The sequence below is a fragment of the Egretta garzetta genome, unplaced genomic scaffold (assembly GCF_000687185.1).
Source record: "Egretta garzetta isolate BGI_Z169 unplaced genomic scaffold, ASM68718v1 scaffold4, whole genome shotgun sequence".
In the NCBI taxonomy this organism is placed as follows: Eukaryota; Metazoa; Chordata; class Aves; order Pelecaniformes; family Ardeidae; genus Egretta; species Egretta garzetta.
Window position 1 is genome coordinate 769393 of NW_009259329.1, and position 18568 is coordinate 787960.

General features: G+C 43.5%; 1 protein-coding gene across 4 annotated transcripts in view; it reads right to left on the minus strand.

Moving 5' to 3' along the window:
• Positions 1-16853, minus strand: part of TIMM44 (translocase of inner mitochondrial membrane 44) — a 24488-nt gene extending 7635 nt beyond the window's left edge. For 3 of the 4 annotated variants that reach the window (XR_004841705.1, XR_004841704.1, XM_009636686.2), the window contains exons 1-10: positions 16751-16853; positions 16089-16259; positions 15529-15609; positions 12632-12781; positions 9985-10124; positions 9414-9499; positions 7515-7607; positions 7039-7163; positions 5369-5419; positions 3362-3451 (exon numbers count right to left, since the gene is read on the minus strand). Coding sequence is in view for 2 of the 4 variants with exons in the window: in XM_009636686.2 (XP_009634981.1) it covers positions 3362-3451; positions 5369-5419; positions 7039-7163; positions 7515-7607; positions 9414-9499; positions 9985-10124; positions 12632-12781; positions 15529-15609; positions 16089-16259; positions 16751-16780 (1017 nt within the window). In the remaining 2 variants the exon portion in view is untranslated. The remainder of the gene's footprint in view (positions 1-3361; positions 3452-5368; positions 5420-7038; positions 7164-7514; positions 7608-9413; positions 9500-9984; positions 10125-12631; positions 12782-15528; positions 15610-16088; positions 16260-16750) is intronic. The other variant, XM_035892290.1, reaches the window with a different exon arrangement.
• Positions 16854-18568: the final 1715 nt, after the last annotated feature.

Consider the following 18568-nt stretch of genomic DNA (forward strand, 5'->3'; position numbering starts at 1 on the left):
GGTGCTGAGGGCCAGGGTTTGGGGGTGGGATGGCAGGGGTAGGGGAGCGGTTGGGCTGGGGGAGCTTAAAGGGCTTTGCCAACCCCAACGATTCTCTGATTCTAAGCAACAGAAAGAATTCAAGGGGAGAACCTTTTGTTTGACAGGATTTTTTTCTCTATTCTAAGGTCACTCCATTAAATATTTAAAGAGATTATTAACTGAAATGCAAAGAGGAATGGAGAATTAAGTTTTGTTTCCCAAAGTTGTGCTTTTAAAAAAATACAACCCTCTTCCTGCCCCTGTTGTGGGAATGCAGTATGCCACAGAACAGTAGCTTGCTCTTGAGTAACTCTGGAGTTACGGGCTATATTACCCAAATAGGCAATCATACGGCTTCAAACTTAACGTAGCACGATTTTACCCTTTCATATATGACAGATACTGTTTCAAAACCATTGCATTTTATCACATAATAAAGAAATGTATCACAACAGACAGTTACAAGACCGTGCCATAATTCACAAAGGCATATATATTGGTTTTGCTTTTTTTTTTTTTTTGCTCTTCCCTGAGGAAAACTCAGCCCTGCTGCAATGCTTCTCTGTGGAACCCGACGAAATCCTTTCCCCAGCTCTGCAGCAATCCCAGTCCACGCTGCATTTCTGGAACTGGCCTGACTCACTCAGCAGTGCCTAATGCCTTCCACCCAAGCATCAAACCCCAGATCTCACAGCTCTTTGTCAGACCAATTTCCACAACAGACATTTTATATGACACTACCTGGCATTGATAATTGGACAACATAAATCTGTATGTGGGTTTCCAGAAGAAGGAGGGCTGTATCACTGGCTCGGCTGTATCCCTTACGGGTACCAAGGCTTCCATACTGGTATTGCTTTATTTTTTGGTGCTATGATCCCTAAAACCCTCGATATTCATACCATTCCTCCCACACTAAGTTCAGACACCCCGTTTCACAAGTCACATACTCAAAACTACATTTAGGCAGCCAAATAAATAGTCCTAAGAGATATCAAGGATACAAAACTCCATTAAATTTAAAGGCAGTAGTTCTCTAGTGAAGCAGAGAGTGCTCAAGCGAGTACCTGGAACATGACTTCAGATGTTTATGTTTGAAAGACTTGATTTTAATTTTAATGCTGCAAACTCTGCAGCATGTGAAGTGCCTTAAATCTTCTAAACTTCCCCCCCACCCCCAACCTCCATGAACTGTGTTTCTGGATGAGATCACTCAACACACTCCCATAAATCTCCTCTAGGGAACCGCATTTAAAAATTTAAACACATAACACCCTTTATCCCCTTTTCTTGCAATACAGACAGCATAACAAGAACAGCGCTCATTTATGTTCCGTAGCGATCATTTTCCAGCTAAGAAGATGCATTCCTGAGAAACTTCATGTGAAAACACAGGCATCTAAAAGGAGTTAATAACAAACCGTCTTCCCAGCCACCACTCAGAATCCATGCACTGCTCTGTACTAATTAGCACCGACAGAGGAAAAAAGTTATTAAGCACAGAATGATATTGAGTCTCCTAGACACTAACAATACAGAAAAAACTTTGATCTAAATAAGACACTTTGAAAAAAGCAATCGTGCTTATTGCTTCCATGGCTTTTTGTTAGACCACATTATTTATTGCTGAAGATAATCAAGAGAATTGCAGTTGCCACAGAAATTTTCCTGCTTATTTGGCACATGCTTGCAGTTAATATCCAGAGTTACCGAAGAGGTAGGAATGGCTTCCTCTGAACCCAGAGGGATGAGAGAAAATGAGAAGCCTATCAAGACTAAAAGGCAAAACAGTCCTAAGGAAGGGGACCAGACGTGAGCCTTTTGTGCTAGGAGATGCCCTGTAGATGATCTTGCTCCCTGTGAAGATACGCGGTCATTAATCAAGTCAGTTCCCACCATTCTTTTGTAGAGCTACGCAGGTCAAACTAAGGCTCTTTCTGTAGGGCATTTGCTCAGGTGTTTCTGGAGCTCTCCTGCACCAACTCCAGTTTTTTAATGATGTGGGCACAAAAAGAGAGTCCTGCACAGGGCTGCAGAGAAGTCACCATCAGCAGTCCCCTCAGCAAAACAACAGCATCAGGCTTTGTTCTCTCGGTTTTCCAGGATCGTTGCTGAATCCCTCCTGACTTCTTGTCTCGCAGGGGGGTGACCGCAAGTAAGAAACGTCTGGCCAGCCAATACACCCAGCAACATCTGGAACAGCTCTCACTTTCTGAACAGCATCCTTTTATCACCATGCTCCACTTCCATCTCTACCTGAAAGCTTCCAATCCTCCACTTCCTTACCACATCACCTCTGGGTTTAGACCCCTATTAAGTAGCTCTGTGTTCTCTGTTCCTACAGGAACGACCCTGCAGTTGGCTTTAGGGTAATCATCCGAATGGATCTAGCGTATAATTTTATTGAGGATGATACCACACAGACAAGTATACCGTAATACTTGGTTCCAACAGGAGCCTGTAGTGAACGTTGCTGCCTTTGAGTTAGCACCTTTGATGACAAACGGCTGCTCTGACTGCAGCCTGTTTCCACCCATGTTTTAAAGCACTGGCGTACAGCTCTGTTCCCCTCCTCCCCTTGCACATTCCCTTTGAGGCAGAGCTGGTTATGGGATATGAAAGGTCTGACTAAAGGTGGTCATTTCTTTGAGATACCTTTGCTACTGAAGGAAAGAAAGATCTGAAAGAAAACTGAGGTGCCAGTGACAGATGACACTAAAGACTTAATTAAATGAAAGTACTACTGTAGACTTACTGCTAAGTGCAACAATAACACTTCTGGCTCCTCAATAAAGGGGAACGCGGAGAGCGTTACGACTGTGCAGACATTTGGCCAGAGTCCCCAGCTACCAGCACTGCTCCTAAGGCAGCAACAGCTCCCCTCATGGCCATTATCTCCCCACTCATCAAGAGCCAGCCAGAACAGTCGTTAAGTCTCCCTTAACGACCACTCCTGCACAGCACAACCTTGAGTCACAGAAGTGCTGTGTGTTATCATCCAGAGTAAGCATCAACAAAGCCCTCCATGAAAGCACTGGGTCAGTGCTATTTGCCTTTATCATTAGCCTTTCCCAATCTATATGCTGGTGATTAAGACCAAGGCGTCCTGTCAAAGAGGAGACAAACTGCAATGCTGTAACTTGGGCTTGATCACACAAGTAGCGCATCTGTCCCATGGGCTCTCCCTTCCAGCAGCAGCGCTCTGTTAGCAGAAATGGCAAACACCAGAGCAGCAAAAAAACCCCAGCAGTCAGAGCAAAAAAAAAACAAAAAAAAACCCTCCTCAGGTCTTGAGTTTCTAATTCATCCCCCAAGGTGAAATATAGAAAAAGACACTCACGTCAATGTTGTCAATGTCAAGAATCCTGGAGTGGAACTGGAGACCCATGGCTTTGGCTTGCTGGATTGGATGAGCAAGCTGGCTGTAAGTCTAAATGAGGCAACAAACTTACATTATACGTTTGAACTTGTTCTGCCACAAAGAAAAAGGGATTTTCTGCTTAGAGAGAACCATCAAAAGAGAATAAAAGTCAGCTTTTTGCAACTATGCTGAACACGTATGTCTTGCAAGATATTAAACAGCTACATCAAACACTCTGGGCTTCACATAACCACACTCTCACTAAAAATCCCATCGCCCTGGGACAGAACAGGAGATCCATCATTCACACCAGAGTACGTACACCAAGTCCACCTGACAGCCAAGGCACTTGTGATTCTGATTTGACAGCAGACAAGGAGAAACAGTCTGAGAACCAAGCTATTTTCCTAATACCCAGCCAGACCCTGGAGGCAGACCAGCATTTCCTGGCTCCTTTTAGGCACATGCACATATGCTTCATTATTTATGCATCAAGAACTGTTGTTGGAGGTAGTGAATTTCTACTTGCTTCCAGCAACATCATCATATTCTTGGCAGGTGGAAACAAACAGGAGGCCGACCTTACCTGCCTCCCCACCACGGATCTTCTAACCTTCATCACAAGCATTTAAATGCAAATATCCTACAGAATTATACTGGCAAAGTCGCTGGAGTGACGTTGGAGTTACAGATCAGGGATTCTGAAGAGAGTAGGCAGACGCAGCTCTCTGAGCCACATACTATACCTAAGTCAGTGGGCTGGCAGCAGCGTGCAGCTCGCTTTATACCTGCCACATAAATAAGTTTTTGTCTTACTGGTTTGTACTCCAACCCTTTAGTGACCAGGGTCACAAACTTAACACCTGTGATATGATTCTGTTCAACAGCCTTTATGTCCTGGATTCTCATTAATAGGACTCCCGTTTCCTCCCTTGGCTTATTTTACAGATGATTCCTCACTTATGAGCTTAATTTCTAACTACAACTAGCTTAGGAGGGTTTGCTTTTTGCCTGCAAACTGCAGTGAATCTGCTGCTTCCCTCTAAGAGCTTTGAGAGGAATTCTGTGGTGTCATTTCAAAGCTTTCTTGAACCAATAAGGCACTTTCTTTACTTTCAGACCGCTTTAAATATCTTACATACTGCAATATTGCTACAAAGATGTTCATCAGAAAAAATGAAACTGCCTCTTCCAGCGTGTGCGCTTCCAGCCCTCTGGTGGTGGTGATCAGTAAGGAATTTAAGCAATTAAATTCTTTAGAAACAGAACAACTATGGCTCTGCCTTGCCTACAACACAACTGTTCTGGAGCAGAGTGAAGACCAGAACAAGCATCCATCTACGTTGTCAGGAAGGGATCTGCTTTCATGAAGTTAAGTGGACAATAATACAGCCATGGAATTGCAACCAATTCACATTCAACAATCCACATTTCAAGAAGTGGATCCAATATCCAACCAGTTTTTGTACAGCAAAACAAAATTCAGTTTTCTGCAGAGAGATTATCCAGGCTGCAGATGATCTATGCTGCAATGTCAGAAAAACTTCAGCCTGCCAGGACTATTTCGTGGGATATTGCAGTGGAGTTGTGGTTGTAGAGTAGCTCCAGGGAAACGCATCACCTTTTTGGGTCAGCTCAAATGCCTCTACACCTTCTCACCCCATATCTGAGATACAGGCTCTGCTAAAGCCCGTCCAAATCAAGAAGGGCAGTGCAGAACTGGTGCTAGTTAGACTTGTTTGAGCTTAGCTCTCGATGCACTCTCTGCCTCTAAACAGCTCTCCTCTCACATCCAGACTGTTCCAGAAGTCCAGCACATGCACTTGACTGCATTAGTGTTTTATACATGGGGAAGCAGCTGGGCAAAGCAGGTAAGCAACATCACAGCTAGAACAGTCAGACAGCTTGCAAGCAAAGGAAGCACAATGCACCTACTTACAGGAGAGAATCATCACCTTTTCAGGCATTTTTAGTAGCTCTACTTACCGCTTCATAGCACCAATCTTTGAGTATATCAAGCTCTCCAGCCATCATAGCCTAAAAGAGAAAATCAAATAAAATATGAGCATTTTAAAGCACCTCCTATATCAGAGAGTTGAAATTATCAGCGCTTTCAGCAGCAAACTACTTTAAATCCTACATCTTGTGAAACCCTGAAGGAGGACAGGAACTTCAAAGAGAACAGCAATAAGAACTTCTATAAACACACTCGTACTGAGTCAGATGTACATAAACCTTCCGATAATTCAGACAAAAGCTGTCTTAAACCTTTCTGTCCAAAAAAGTCAGCAGAATGCACACCACCCAGAAATCCTGGGAGGTGGGATCTACCAGAAGCAGGAGTATGAACCAGAAGTAGATCTACACTTTTCAAGACTTCAAAAAATCCAGGGCACAGAACAGAGAAATCACACAGCCACTCATGAAAAGGTTTCTCTTTAAAACACTGTGTAATAAACACCTGGAATTCACAACAAGACAGATGCTGGGAACGTAGCAGATTTCAGAATAAAGGTAGTTATATGTGGCAGGGTGTTTTTCAATGTCTTGCCTATAAATCTTCATACTTGATGGCACCTGTAAGCTGGGCTGCCTACAGTTTGAAAAATTGATTCTCCAAGAGTCAAGAGCCCATTTTTTGCAGCTTGCTTTGGTGACGTGGCACCGTTAGAAAAAGCAGATTCACCATCACAGGTCAGTCCTATTTCACTGTCGACATTACAGTTCCAGTCCCAGGTCTGATTCACAAGCCAGTGTCACTACAAAGACAGCAGTGACAAAACCTAACTCTGCATCGGTTTGAACGTTTGCATCTGTAAGCATAAGTTAGTTTTTATTCATCCTATAATGCTACCTCATAACTAGGAGCATCATAAATATTTCTACATGTGTATTAGCATGTATCAATTTGAGATGTGATCACTAACTGCACTGGTTTGTCGGATGAGAAAAATAACACTTTGCTCTCCCTTAGCATTTGTTTATCTCTTCACGCCTCAGGTTTTCCAGCCCCATGCAAATCTCTCAAAACAATTTCTGCTGTACTTTTTCGAATCCCCTACTTTCACTCTGCCTTTTCTGACATACTGTTGGAGGGAGAGGAACTATATCCACTTATACCTGAGGTCACATCCTTCATCAGTGCCATCCTCTTGAGTGGTTTTATACTTTAGTCTTTAAAAATATTAAGTTCCACATACTTCCTTGACTAGTGCCAGAAATATTTTCACTGAACCATTTGTCACAACCTGGTCTTCTTCCCAGGCAGCTACAGATCACTTAGAACCCAGTCGTACATAGGACATTCCCTCATCAATATTTGAGATGATCATTTGCCCAGTACTGTTCATTCACCCACTTCAGTCTGATCCCAGACCATTCTCATGGGAGAAGACAGTTAGCTGTTTTCAAGGCCAGAAAAAAAAAACCTGCTAGTCTACTCAATCATGAAATATGGTTTTAAACTAAATTGTTATGTGGGATCCAACTTTCTCTTCCCAAGGTTATCTCACATTCTGTGCAAAGCTAGATGCTTGAGAAGCAAATGCTGTCCCAGCTTCTAATTTTAGCAACAGAAAACTAAAAGAAAAATCTCCCACGTTATTTAAAGGAAAAAAAAAATAAAACAAATGCATTATACTCTACCCCCACCTTACCTCCAAGACATTGGGGATGATATCATACTCGCATTGCTTTAAAAACCGATCTTTGTCAAAGGATGGATCCACTTTGAGTATCTCTGTCAAAACCTCGGACATTTCTGTCTTCGAGAACAAGCCACCTAATAAAAAAATTCAGTGAGACTGGTGGCACAACGACTGTCGTCAGGAAACAAGAGAAAGACCTTTGGTTAAATACCAGAGGGAAGGAAGAGTCGCCTGGGAACAACTGCAGACTTTAGGGTATGCTTGAGATTTCTCTCATACAAGCCCTCGGTCACCACACTGCACTTCTGATCCAGTAGCAGGTTGCTACACTGCATGAGACTGGATAATGATCCATGCAAAGTATTATAAAGCTTCGGAATCTGTCCCAAAGGTTAGTAACACGGGGAGGACAACAGCACTAACAGTCACTAGGAACGGAGCTAACAGGCTAGAGATGCACTTTCACAGCAGTGATGAAACATTACCTATTAAGTCAGTGACTTTGTCTGTGACAGCTCTGGAAGCTCGAATGAATGCATTATCGCTTTCATCATACTTCATTTTCATTTCAAAGAACCCTGAAAGGAGAGGAGACGTGAGCAGCAGTGTCCTTCCACTACATTTCTGATTTAGGGAACAACACGCAATGAAGTGTAGATCAAACCTGCTAGTTCTCTTCTAAATCTCTTTGTTGATTAACAAGTCTCAATTTCAACAGTTACTTTTTCATCTTCCTGCAACGTTCTTAACTACCAATAACTGTCACCAGGAAAATGATGGTTTCTCTGACTTCAGCTGCCAGAAACTCTGGACCTTCTATGCAGATTTTCAGACTTGCTTACCCCAGTAACAGTCTGTTATACCCTGACTCACTCTGCTACAAGGGGTAGCAGAACATGAAACCAACACCAGCAAGTCTAACTGCAGGGAGAAGAAATCAAGAATAGACCTTAAACCTTGCCAATTTTTAATAAAATAGCAAGACACCAGTAAGGATGCAGTTTTTAAGCAGCTTAACCTTAAGTACTTAACCTTGATAAGGAAGCAAGCCAAGCATGTCACAAAACTACAGAAGTCATTGATGGGGAAGGAGAACACCTGCAAGCCAAAATCTCAAAGGCAGAAAGATGAGTAGGGGGTGAAGCAAAAAAAAAAAAAAAAAAAAAAGAGCCATTTAAGCAACAAACTAAGGGCTCAACCAACCCATTATCTGTCTCTGGACGTCATCGGATGGACCAGAACTGCAGAAGGAAGTTGCGGAATAATGGGCCCTGCAGGGAAGCTTCTTCCCATCACATCAATTAACAATTGGAATCCTGCCCTGAAGCTTAGGCTCGTTCCAAAAAACACACAGTGTTCTCGGTACGGGTGGTACGTAAAGGGAGAGCACACGCTGTAAAGCCTGGTGCAGCCACATCTGCAACGTTGCCTGAATTGCAAAACCACAGTCTCGGAAATAGGCGTAAAATCTAGAGAACGCAGAGAGCTCGTGCAGATGGCACGGGAGGGGAGGATGCAACATGTGGGGAGCTTTAGGAGCTATGAGCATCTCTCCTTGGAAAGGTTAACAAATGGGATATAAAAACCCATTCTTGGATATGTCCCAAGGAGCTCCACTTTAAAAGAAGTTGGGAAGAAACATAATCCAAAGTTAATTATATGTTGCACTTTTACACAATCTTTTTGTTCCTTGACAAGTCATTTACCCTGGAGTACACCGGCAGCGATTATTTTGATTTGTTGAAGGATTCTGGTCTCAGGCTTCTTTATGCCTTTCAGAAACATTAAGTGTCTAGATAGCTATCAAAAGTTATTGCCCACTGCAGTACAGATACTCAGTATTTTTAGGTTTTGCAATAAAAACAGAAAGGAGGCGAAGTCCCACACATTCCAGACTTCTAAGCAGATGACAACAGAAACCAGCTCACTGAAGACAAGATTTTTCCTCATTACAAGCTCAAGGTCGGGAGAAAGAGATCTGCCTGCCCTCTCCCTGGTGACATGCATGCATGTATGCCCTGGCCTTTTCCCGGTGCCAGAGTAGATCTGACTAAAAAAAAAAAACTAGAAAAAAACAGAGTTCACTTCTCTTTAAGCAATGGCGAGAGCAGGTTTTGGTACCTACAGGGAGCAGGGACTAATCAAAAACAATGCCTGGCTGGGGGAAGGGTCCAAACACAGATGGAGCAGCTTGGAAAAGCAGCAATGTTGTCAGCTACGCCTACCTCCCATTCACACCACCTCACAGCAACAGCTACAACAACAAAAAATGGCTATGATTTGCATTATGTTGAGACTAGTTGCACAGATGGCATCAGATCCAACACAGCACGAATCAGAACAGGGAAAATAATGTGCTACTCCTTTGTCTTTGGAACACTTACTATTGAAGACCACATTGTTGTCCTTGAAATCTTTCCACTGCTGATACCATTTTGAGTCTTTATGCAGCACCACACCCATGGCCTCCCTAGAAAGTGCAGAAGACACAGGTACTCACAAGTAACTTACATCCGAGCAGGAATAAAAAGGGAGCACATCCTGACAAATATCACTGCAGCATGCAGAACCACTGAGGCCGATGCACAACATAAAAGAGAGACAACTTGGGGGAGAGCAAGGAAGCAGAGAAAGCAAAGGAGCTCAGACTCAGCCCTGCCAAACGTAATTCAATAGGAAGATGTCAGAACTGAGAAAACATGAGATACGTGCATGTCAAGATTTCAGGTCAGAACATTATGTACCCACTTCAAAATTTTAAGTGCCCAGCGTCACTATCGGAAAATTCATCAGCTTACACTGGGAAGTTGCTCTCAGACCTACCCATTCTGCTAGGTCAGGCCTCACCCCACAGCCTCACTTGGATTTTAACCATCCCTGGCCTGTAGTTAAGTTTTACAGGTTTTATCAAATTATACATAGAAATATTCACCCTAAATTACATCCAATACGTACTCATTAGCTTCAAATATTCGCTCCTCTTTAATCCTCTCGCCTGAGAATTCTGTTCTTTTTCGTAGTCGCTCCGGACGTTTGTAAGGACCAGTCTGCCCTAAAACACTTTCATCTATTTCCTTCTTAACGGTTTCTACTCCCTGAAAGGAAAATATCCCTATTAGGTTGATTTACCATTCCCCCCACCTTTTCCCAGAAACTGAAAATCATTTCTGCTGAAGAAAAAAAAAAAAAAAAGATTAAAAAAAATTCTAAAAAAAAGATTTAAAAAAAAAATATATAAAGAGACCACGGGTTATTCTCCTCTCCGTTACTCGGCAAATGCTTCTTTGCTGATGTCTACTGACAAACACACCAGTACCAAGGCCTTCTGCTTACAAAGTTAACAGTCTAGGGCAGCAAAGGGATGGTTGCATTGAAGCAACACGAAGGAAAAAAACCAATGTACTAGAAGCTATGGACACAGTCAAACCTGATGGCTGATAAGGGGCAACATCTACAGAGTTTAAATCGGAATAAATCAAGTCAGAGGAAGGCAGACTTATCAGCCCTCAGCAGCAGCCAGCAGCTGCTGATAGAATGACAAGCCCCAGGTAAAAGGAAGAATGATTCCTAGCATCCAAAAGCAGGAGAAAAGAAAGACTTCAGGACACCAACGACTAACTGCAAAGCCACCTGAAAGGCCAATAAAACTCAAGTTCTAGGCCCAAGCTTAAACAAATGGGAGTATTGCTTTCCCCAAAACAAAAAGGAGCCTTTTTACAGAATTCTACCCCCCACTTCTAGATGAGAAAATAGCTTTGAAGCAAACTGGTTTTGCCAGAGAAGAGATGTGGAAAAAAATCAGTTGTTCAGCTTCTACTGAAGGAGAGAGAGGAGATATTCTCCCTCTTGGCTGAAGCTACCTCAAGAAAAAGGACTTGATAAACCTGGGCTGGTATTCATCAGCGAAGAGCTACATCCTTACTTTGGATTTTGCCAAGAGAAAGCTGCATCCTACCACTACCATTGCTGGGAATTTTGTCGGACACTTCAATAGGGATTGGGACTAAAAGGCATTCCTAGTGTTTCTGCTTCATCTTGGCTGCTCTGCTTTTATTACTGAACGTTTGAGCAGTACTTTCTCTGATGACTGTACCTGCAAAAGATCTGGTGCACAGTAAGCACACTTTCCTATTCCAACTAGACACATGTAGGCAGAAAGGGATTTTATATATACTCTATATACGGCTTTTTCCCAATCTGTGGTTTTATTGAGGACATGTTAAGTTATGCAGCCCAAGGCACCTCGTGGCTTTATGGGGACTGTTATTTTTCAACTTCATTTTATGCAGGAATTTTCTGGAGAACACAAGTGTCCAACGCAGCTTTGCCTGCCTAAGCCGTCCTCCCTTACTGAAAGTCAGCGTGACTTCTTCCTGAAGAAAGTCACAACAGTGCTCAGGGCCTAGACAGAACAGATGCCAGAGATCTGACAGGAAGCAGAAATTGGAATTTAAGTGACTTTAAACATCAAGGATAAGCAAATAAAAAGCTCCAAAGCTCAGTCTGTTCCTACTGACTATAAAAGACCATCTGAGGGACCTGGCAGAGAACAGAACAAGACACAAGCCCCCGTGGGTATCATCTAGCTCTACAGTATACAAATAAAGTATCTCCTAAATCCTGAAGCAATGGGGATTGCAAAATGAGACTACTACTACAATTTCTAAGTGTTTGGTTTTCTGAAGCAGTAGAGTGAATATGCTAAATTCTACACACATACTAGAAAGGATAGCAAAGCTACAAGAACTGCTCAAAGCCTATAAAAGCTCTGTGATCCGGTTAACTTAAATCTGACAATGAATCAAAGGGTTTATCAGTTTACAGGGAAAACAAATCTTTAAGCCTCAAAAAATTTAATTTAAGGTCCCATAAAATCATTGCCTGCTTATAAGGTCTGGCCTAGCAGCCTGCTTCATAGAAGGAACAAACGGTTCTTAGATTAGGAGGCTGCTGGAGTAAGATAACAGGTTTCATTACAGAAAAAGAAAAAAACCCAGCAGTGTATAATGTGATCTGCAGCTGTGGCCAGACGTGACCTTTGCCAGATGACATCTTATTAGAAACACAGAAAGAGGGGAACTGAGATGACCAATGCGACTGATACTCCGTCCGGCCTGGCACCTCCTCGTACAAGGGCTTTACCACCGCTTCAGAGGCCACAAGAAACCAGACAAGGGGAACACTTCTTTTTAGGCTAATTACCAGTTAACTGGGTGACATCAAAACATACAAGCGCTTACGTATTTTCTAGAAAAGGAGAGCTTTAAGCATGCCAGTTTGTCAGTCAGTAGTGCCTCAGAGTACCGCCAGTGCCTGCCTACAGAAGACATTCATAACCTACTCCACAAACATAGCAACCAATTTTTCCATCAACACATTTTAGCAGAAGCTCAGCTACTCGAGACTTACACTTCTCTAGGGTTGCTGAGCATGCTAGACCTGAAAAATGCGTCTCCTGAATTGATCATTCCAATGGCTCACAAGGTCTTGCTGTAGGAGTTTAGGATTTAATTTTATACTCAGCACAAACTCACACAGAATTTCCATGCTAACGAGCTGTGTCCACAGCGTTAGGTCCTACAGAGGCATAGGGCTTACGCACCTGAGAAATAGCTTTGAAGGCTGCTGTCTTGCCTAGTTTCTCCCCTCCTTTTGTCACTGACTCCGCAGACTGCTTTGCTGTTTTTGCTGCTTCTTCCACACCTTCCTTTATCTTTCGGCCAATATCGCTTTTACTTACTTCATCCAAACTCTGCAGCAAAACAAAACAGGAAAGAAAAGGTCATTTCAGGTGAAATGGGTAAAAACTTATTTTGAGTAACCCCTCTTTGTGAATACTGAAGATCTCCTAATGCACACACAACAAGACCAACCAAACCTAAGGTCAACATAGTTACAGATCACAGGGGAGACTTTACCAGGGCACCGGGGCTTGGCCCTGCAGCATTATCCAACACCTCTGGGCAGAACAACAAATTTGGCTACTCATGGAACCATACGCATAATAGCTGCTACCCACAGATTTAAAAAAAAATAAACGTTTGTCTTGACATCAAAGAGAAGGACCAATGATGTCAGAGTTAAAATACCCTAGCCCTTTCCTTTGAAACAATCGGGTACTTCTTGCTTCTTAAGAGAAGGTATAAAAGTGGTTGAGACAGCTCTCTGCTACGCAACTCTTCCTGCAAAATTAGGAAATGCTTTTCTCAATCCAACGTCTTCATACACAACGCTTTGGCTGCATTTACAGAGCCAGGATCTCATACGCAAGAGGTTAAAAGGCCTCTGTCAGTAGCTGGTCACCTTTTTCATTCTGCACCAGCACACATCAGATCCTCAAGGATCTGGGAAATCTCACTGGCAGCAGGCAACCAATCCTGGGTGGGTCACAAGCCACAACCTCAGAGGAAGAGAAATGACAGGATAACAGTACCAAATGCTTTTCCCTGTATTTTAATGGGATTTGGCTAATAAAGATGCTTACAGCACCCTCAACAGGACTGAAAAGATAATGATTACATCCACATCGGCAAAGGGCATTATGTCCAGCTCCTAACCACACACACAGTTAAGCTGCTACACCAAGGCACATTTAGACAGAACAAGAGTGAAGAAGCAGAGCAGAGAATCATAGAATCATAGAATGTTTTGGGTTGGAAGGGACCCCTAGAGGTCATCTAGTCCAATCCCCCTGCAGGAGCAGGGACACCGCTAACTAGATCAGGTTGCTCAGAGCCCCGTCCAACCTGGTGTTGAGAGCGGGGACCGGGTCCACAGAAACTTCGTATTTCAGAGTTTAAGACTAGTATTTGGCTGGTCATTTCTCAGCGGGGACCCTGCACCTGACTGCAAGAGTTCCAGGCAGTGCTGGGAACAACCAACCCAGCTTTGGTCTTAAACCACTGCTGAAAATGGGTAAGTTCACTCCGCTCTCAGCCTAGCTACAAGCATGAACTCCATGCATTTCAACTGACAGATAAGGAATAGCCTCCTGAAGTACCTCTCAACTGTAACTTACTGCAGGAAAATCTTGCACTCCCTTTAAGAGAAAGAGCAGCAAGTTTTCAGTCACTGCTTATTTAATTACTCTGATTGGCAGGAGGGAAAAACAAGCCTCAGGTGCCTGAGAGTAACTGTCGGGGTGGCAGACACTGCAACAAAAGCCCTTCTCCAACTCTTCTAGCTCAGTGCCACCTCCCGGGTACTGGCAGGTCTGCAGCAGAAGGAAGGCTAAGGATAAACCCAGAAGCAGGTCTCAGAGCCAGCTGACCAGCAGGCACTTTCACCACAAAGGAGCGAGTAGGACAGGCAGTGTCTCTCCCAGATCTGCTCTCCTCCTCCTGGCAGCCCTGGAGCCTCACAGCAGTCGGTGCAGTCTGAGCCCGCAGGAATCGCTGGGTTACCAGAGCAGCAGGCCCTGTCCTGAGAGTTGTTCCCTGTCTCCTCTGGAAGGAATGCGGCGAGGTGCTGAATGGATGTGGACTCACAATGGTGCCCACGCTGAGAAGGGGGCAGAAAAGAGGGAATAAGGAATAAAAGGTCTTGCTCCCCACTGAGGATGGCCCAAATAGCCCAGTTTTGTACCAGCTGAACTCACAGATACCATAACACTGCAGATCAGCTTCTACAGGTGCCACATGCACCTGATATCTTCCTTATTTAAAATACTATCAGGAAGACTCCTCAGCAATTAACTCCAGCGATAAAAGCCAAAGCATACTAAACACTCAAATACATCTGCTGCCTGGATGAACTTGGACAAGAAATGAAGTAAATGAGCACAAGGTGCAGTGCTTAGTCCCAGCCTGAAAAATAACTTGAACTGAATTGCTTAAAAGCAGATGTACATAGACAGTGATCTCTAAAGCCTGAGCCTAGAATGGAAGACACTCATGCCTGTTAGGTCTGAACGATGCCTGCTCCTCCAGGCATTTTGTTATTCCCAAGACACACAGAGCCACGGGATCACTTCCAGCATGCTAACTTAGAGGAGAGCACTTCAGCTATACCACCAGCACTTCTACTTTCAACACCTCTGATGTTGCAAGTCTTTTTCAACATGCAGTAAGAAGCCCAAAGCCCTATCACATTAGTAGCAAAAACTGTCAGTGTGAAGAGCATCACATCCCCTAAATAACTTTCCAGGGTGATCTTCCAGCATTGCTCTAATTGCCCTCTGGTGGAAAAAACACCTTGGGGCTTTTTTTAATGCTAGACAATGCAGAACCGCAAGGACCATCTCCAGTCTCCAAACCTGAGCGGAATCACTGGACAGTGCCTGTCCTCTGACCACACACTAACTGAGTAAGAAATATCTCATATGCTATCGCTGCCATTTGTTTAATGACTCTAGCCTTAAAGATTCAGAATAGTGATCACCTCTGGAATAGCAACCTTTCACCAAGAAAAAAGAAGGGGTGGCAATTCAAATGCACACAGAACACACAACCTTAGAGCAGAACTGCCTGAGGGAAGAGTCCTTCCACAGCTGCATTTTACCTCTTTAACTGTACCAGTTATTTCTTCAAGTTTCTTTTTAATCACTTCTGAGGTCTTCACTGTTTCAGATTCAATGGTTTTCTGTGGAGAAAAAAAAACACGCTGCATGTAACTACACAGACAGAAAATACTCAAAAGCAGTTTAGCACATAGCACACCCCATTAACACTGGAATTGAGGGCAAAAAGAGCTACATCTTAGGGAGCACGCTACTCAAGTAACCAGCGTCAGCATTTCATCTTTGCAAGCAATGCTGTTCCTAGCTCTTCGGAGAATGCAGAAGTATTTATATACTGCCAACATTAAATTTCATGTCTCATTATTTTATCTGCTCATTATTTAGGGTCCGCTGGAAAGATTTTCCGCTTTAGAAAAAACCAAAACCACTCCAAGGCATCCATTTACCAGTCAGTATTTCCAGCCAAGCAGAAATTCCCATAAAAACAGGCGTACTGAACTAAACAGTTCATTTGCAGAAAGATTCAAATTTACATTCAGAACAGTAATAGCTCAGTGACTGGGCAATGAAAACATCAAAGGAATTCAGGAGGAAGACTTACATATTTCCTCCTTGCTTCTCGAAGCGCATCAGATTCTTCGAGCTTCTTAGCTTCATCTCGGAATTTTTTAATACTTTCTTTCATCTCCTTGTTTTTTGCTAATTCCTGTTTGATGTTCTCCACAAAACCTGATATAAAACCCTTTCTTCCTCCAGTAGAGTAGCATCTAGACTAAAGAAAATCATTACATGTTGTAGAATCCAAAGAGACATTAAATTAAACAAGTATCAAAGCCAGCAGGTAGATTTACTTAAGCCAAGCACTGGGTCACTTCTAACCTATTAAATGTTGTGGAAAACATACAGCTACCTTGAAAAAGGAGCAGCCTACCCTCAAAACAGCCAGATGTCCAACACATTTCTAATGCCCTGTGAAGTACATCTCTACAGGCATTAAAAAAAGATGTTTCTCCAGAGGAAGTTTATCTCCAGAGATTAGTTCAGGCTTAAACAATTTGGTAGATGAAGTTACCAGAGCACCACCCCTGAATGTTGTCACTTGGACTCAGCTACTACAGAATTCCTTGAGTTTGTCAGGATAGATCTTAAAAAGTGGAGGCTTTCAACCTAGAACTGGCACTTCACAGAAATATATCCACAGGTCAGTACTCTAATGGGAAACCACTTTCAGCCTGAAATAAAAAAATTTAGCCATTAACCAACCTGATGGATCTCTAAAACAGGCCTGCTCATTCTATAGACTGTACCCCTGTGGACCGCGGGAACTGGGTATCTTCTGGATATAAGCCATATGCCACCAATGAGACATTTCTGCAATGCAAACGTAAGATCAGGTTAGCGCACAAGTCTTAAAGAGCCAAGGAAGAAAGGAAAAAATACTGCAAAGAGACAATAACACATCCTAAGTGCTGCCAGGAAATAATGGAGTCCGGTTTGTGAAGTCATCCATACAAACTCTGTTATGCATTTGAGCAGCTCTACCTCCACTTCCAAGTTTATTTTGAAAGAACCGTAGTTGCGGTCCAAAACGGGGCAACAGATGTCTCACGATCACTTGAGAAAGCGTACATGCTTCACAGAACCCCGATTCTACGCAAACGGCAATGCACAAGTGAACCCTTAAGTCTGAAACATCTGCTATAGTGAGGAAAAGCATAGTGTTTTTTTCTAGCAGAACTGGCTCCCAAGTTCTCTGAGGTCAGAGACCTTTTGCCTCAAGTCACAGAACCGAAAAGATACAGAAGATCAAAGAGCGACCACTGAGAAATTCTGCTGCACCCTGCTGAGATCACAAGCGGCAAACTCTTGCACCACGTGGCTAATCCTTCAGTCCCATCATCCTACGCTGAAAGCAGACTGCACAGAGCTCATAGATTCTTGCCTTTACTCCCTTAAAATGGTCCTTCAGCACTGACCTAGCTCCTCTTCCCCACAGTCCAGGAAAATCTCTTCAGCCTATCCTTGGCCTCCAGTCAGGCAAAAGCTGCACCTTTTACCTCAAACCAACCTCCTGTTCTTGATGGGCCTGTGTTACCACATCGTGTGACCCAAGCTCCTTCTCTGCAAGACCATCTCTCAAACAGCTCACCCTAAAAAATAAAAAAACCCCACAACACATGGACAGATCAAATGGGCTTTACCATTCAAAAACTTTGGAAAACAATTTGTAAGCTGAGAATATTTAATAACAATAACACGTCCATCTCTTTAGCAGGCTCCTAGATGTTGAAAAGGTTTTGTAAAGCGCCGCACTGTCTGGTCCTGTGGCTTCAGCGATGGCACTACCAAACGCCACAAGCTAAATCCAGACTTTGCATCTAAGAAGCAACGGCATGATTGCCCCACAGCCCCTGCTGGCCCCAAAACACATGCTACGTTAACTCATCGGTTTCCACACCAGTAAGTCAGATCTTTTAAATTCAGCCCCCTCTTACGTTTTGCCTCTGCGGTTAGATCTAAGTTGGATTGCTGAATTTTAAAACATCAAGTTTATATCAAGGAAGGAAAAAGCTCCCTGTAGCAATATGAATATCTTTTAACCTTGCTGCCAGAGTCATCGCTGAGGCCGGGCTTTGTAGCAAGGAAGAATAAGCTAGATGTTATCTGCATACCTTAAAAACCTGTATTAACTGTAAGAACGGCATTAAAACTTGAGGCAGACTGCCTGCTGGATTGAACCGACTGCACTTCTTGACCGGAACAGTCATTCCATGCTACTGAGCAGAAACACCTAATCCATGTTTAACTTTGGGCGCAAAAGATCAACCACCTTCAAAGCATGTCACGCTACAAAGCGGCTTTTAAAGCCGGAATCTTTGCTTTCAGTTCACGCATCCATTCACCGGCTCAACGCAGAGGAAAAACTCATGTTTAAATGTCAGGTTCGCAAGCGGCCATGGGGGCAGCAGCCCCTCTCCCTCAGGCTCCTTGGAAGCCCCAAGCCCCATTTGGGCTGAACTGGCCCGGGCCGCGCCTTGCTGAGGCTGGCGGCGGCGCAAGCAGGGCCACCAAAGCAGGGAG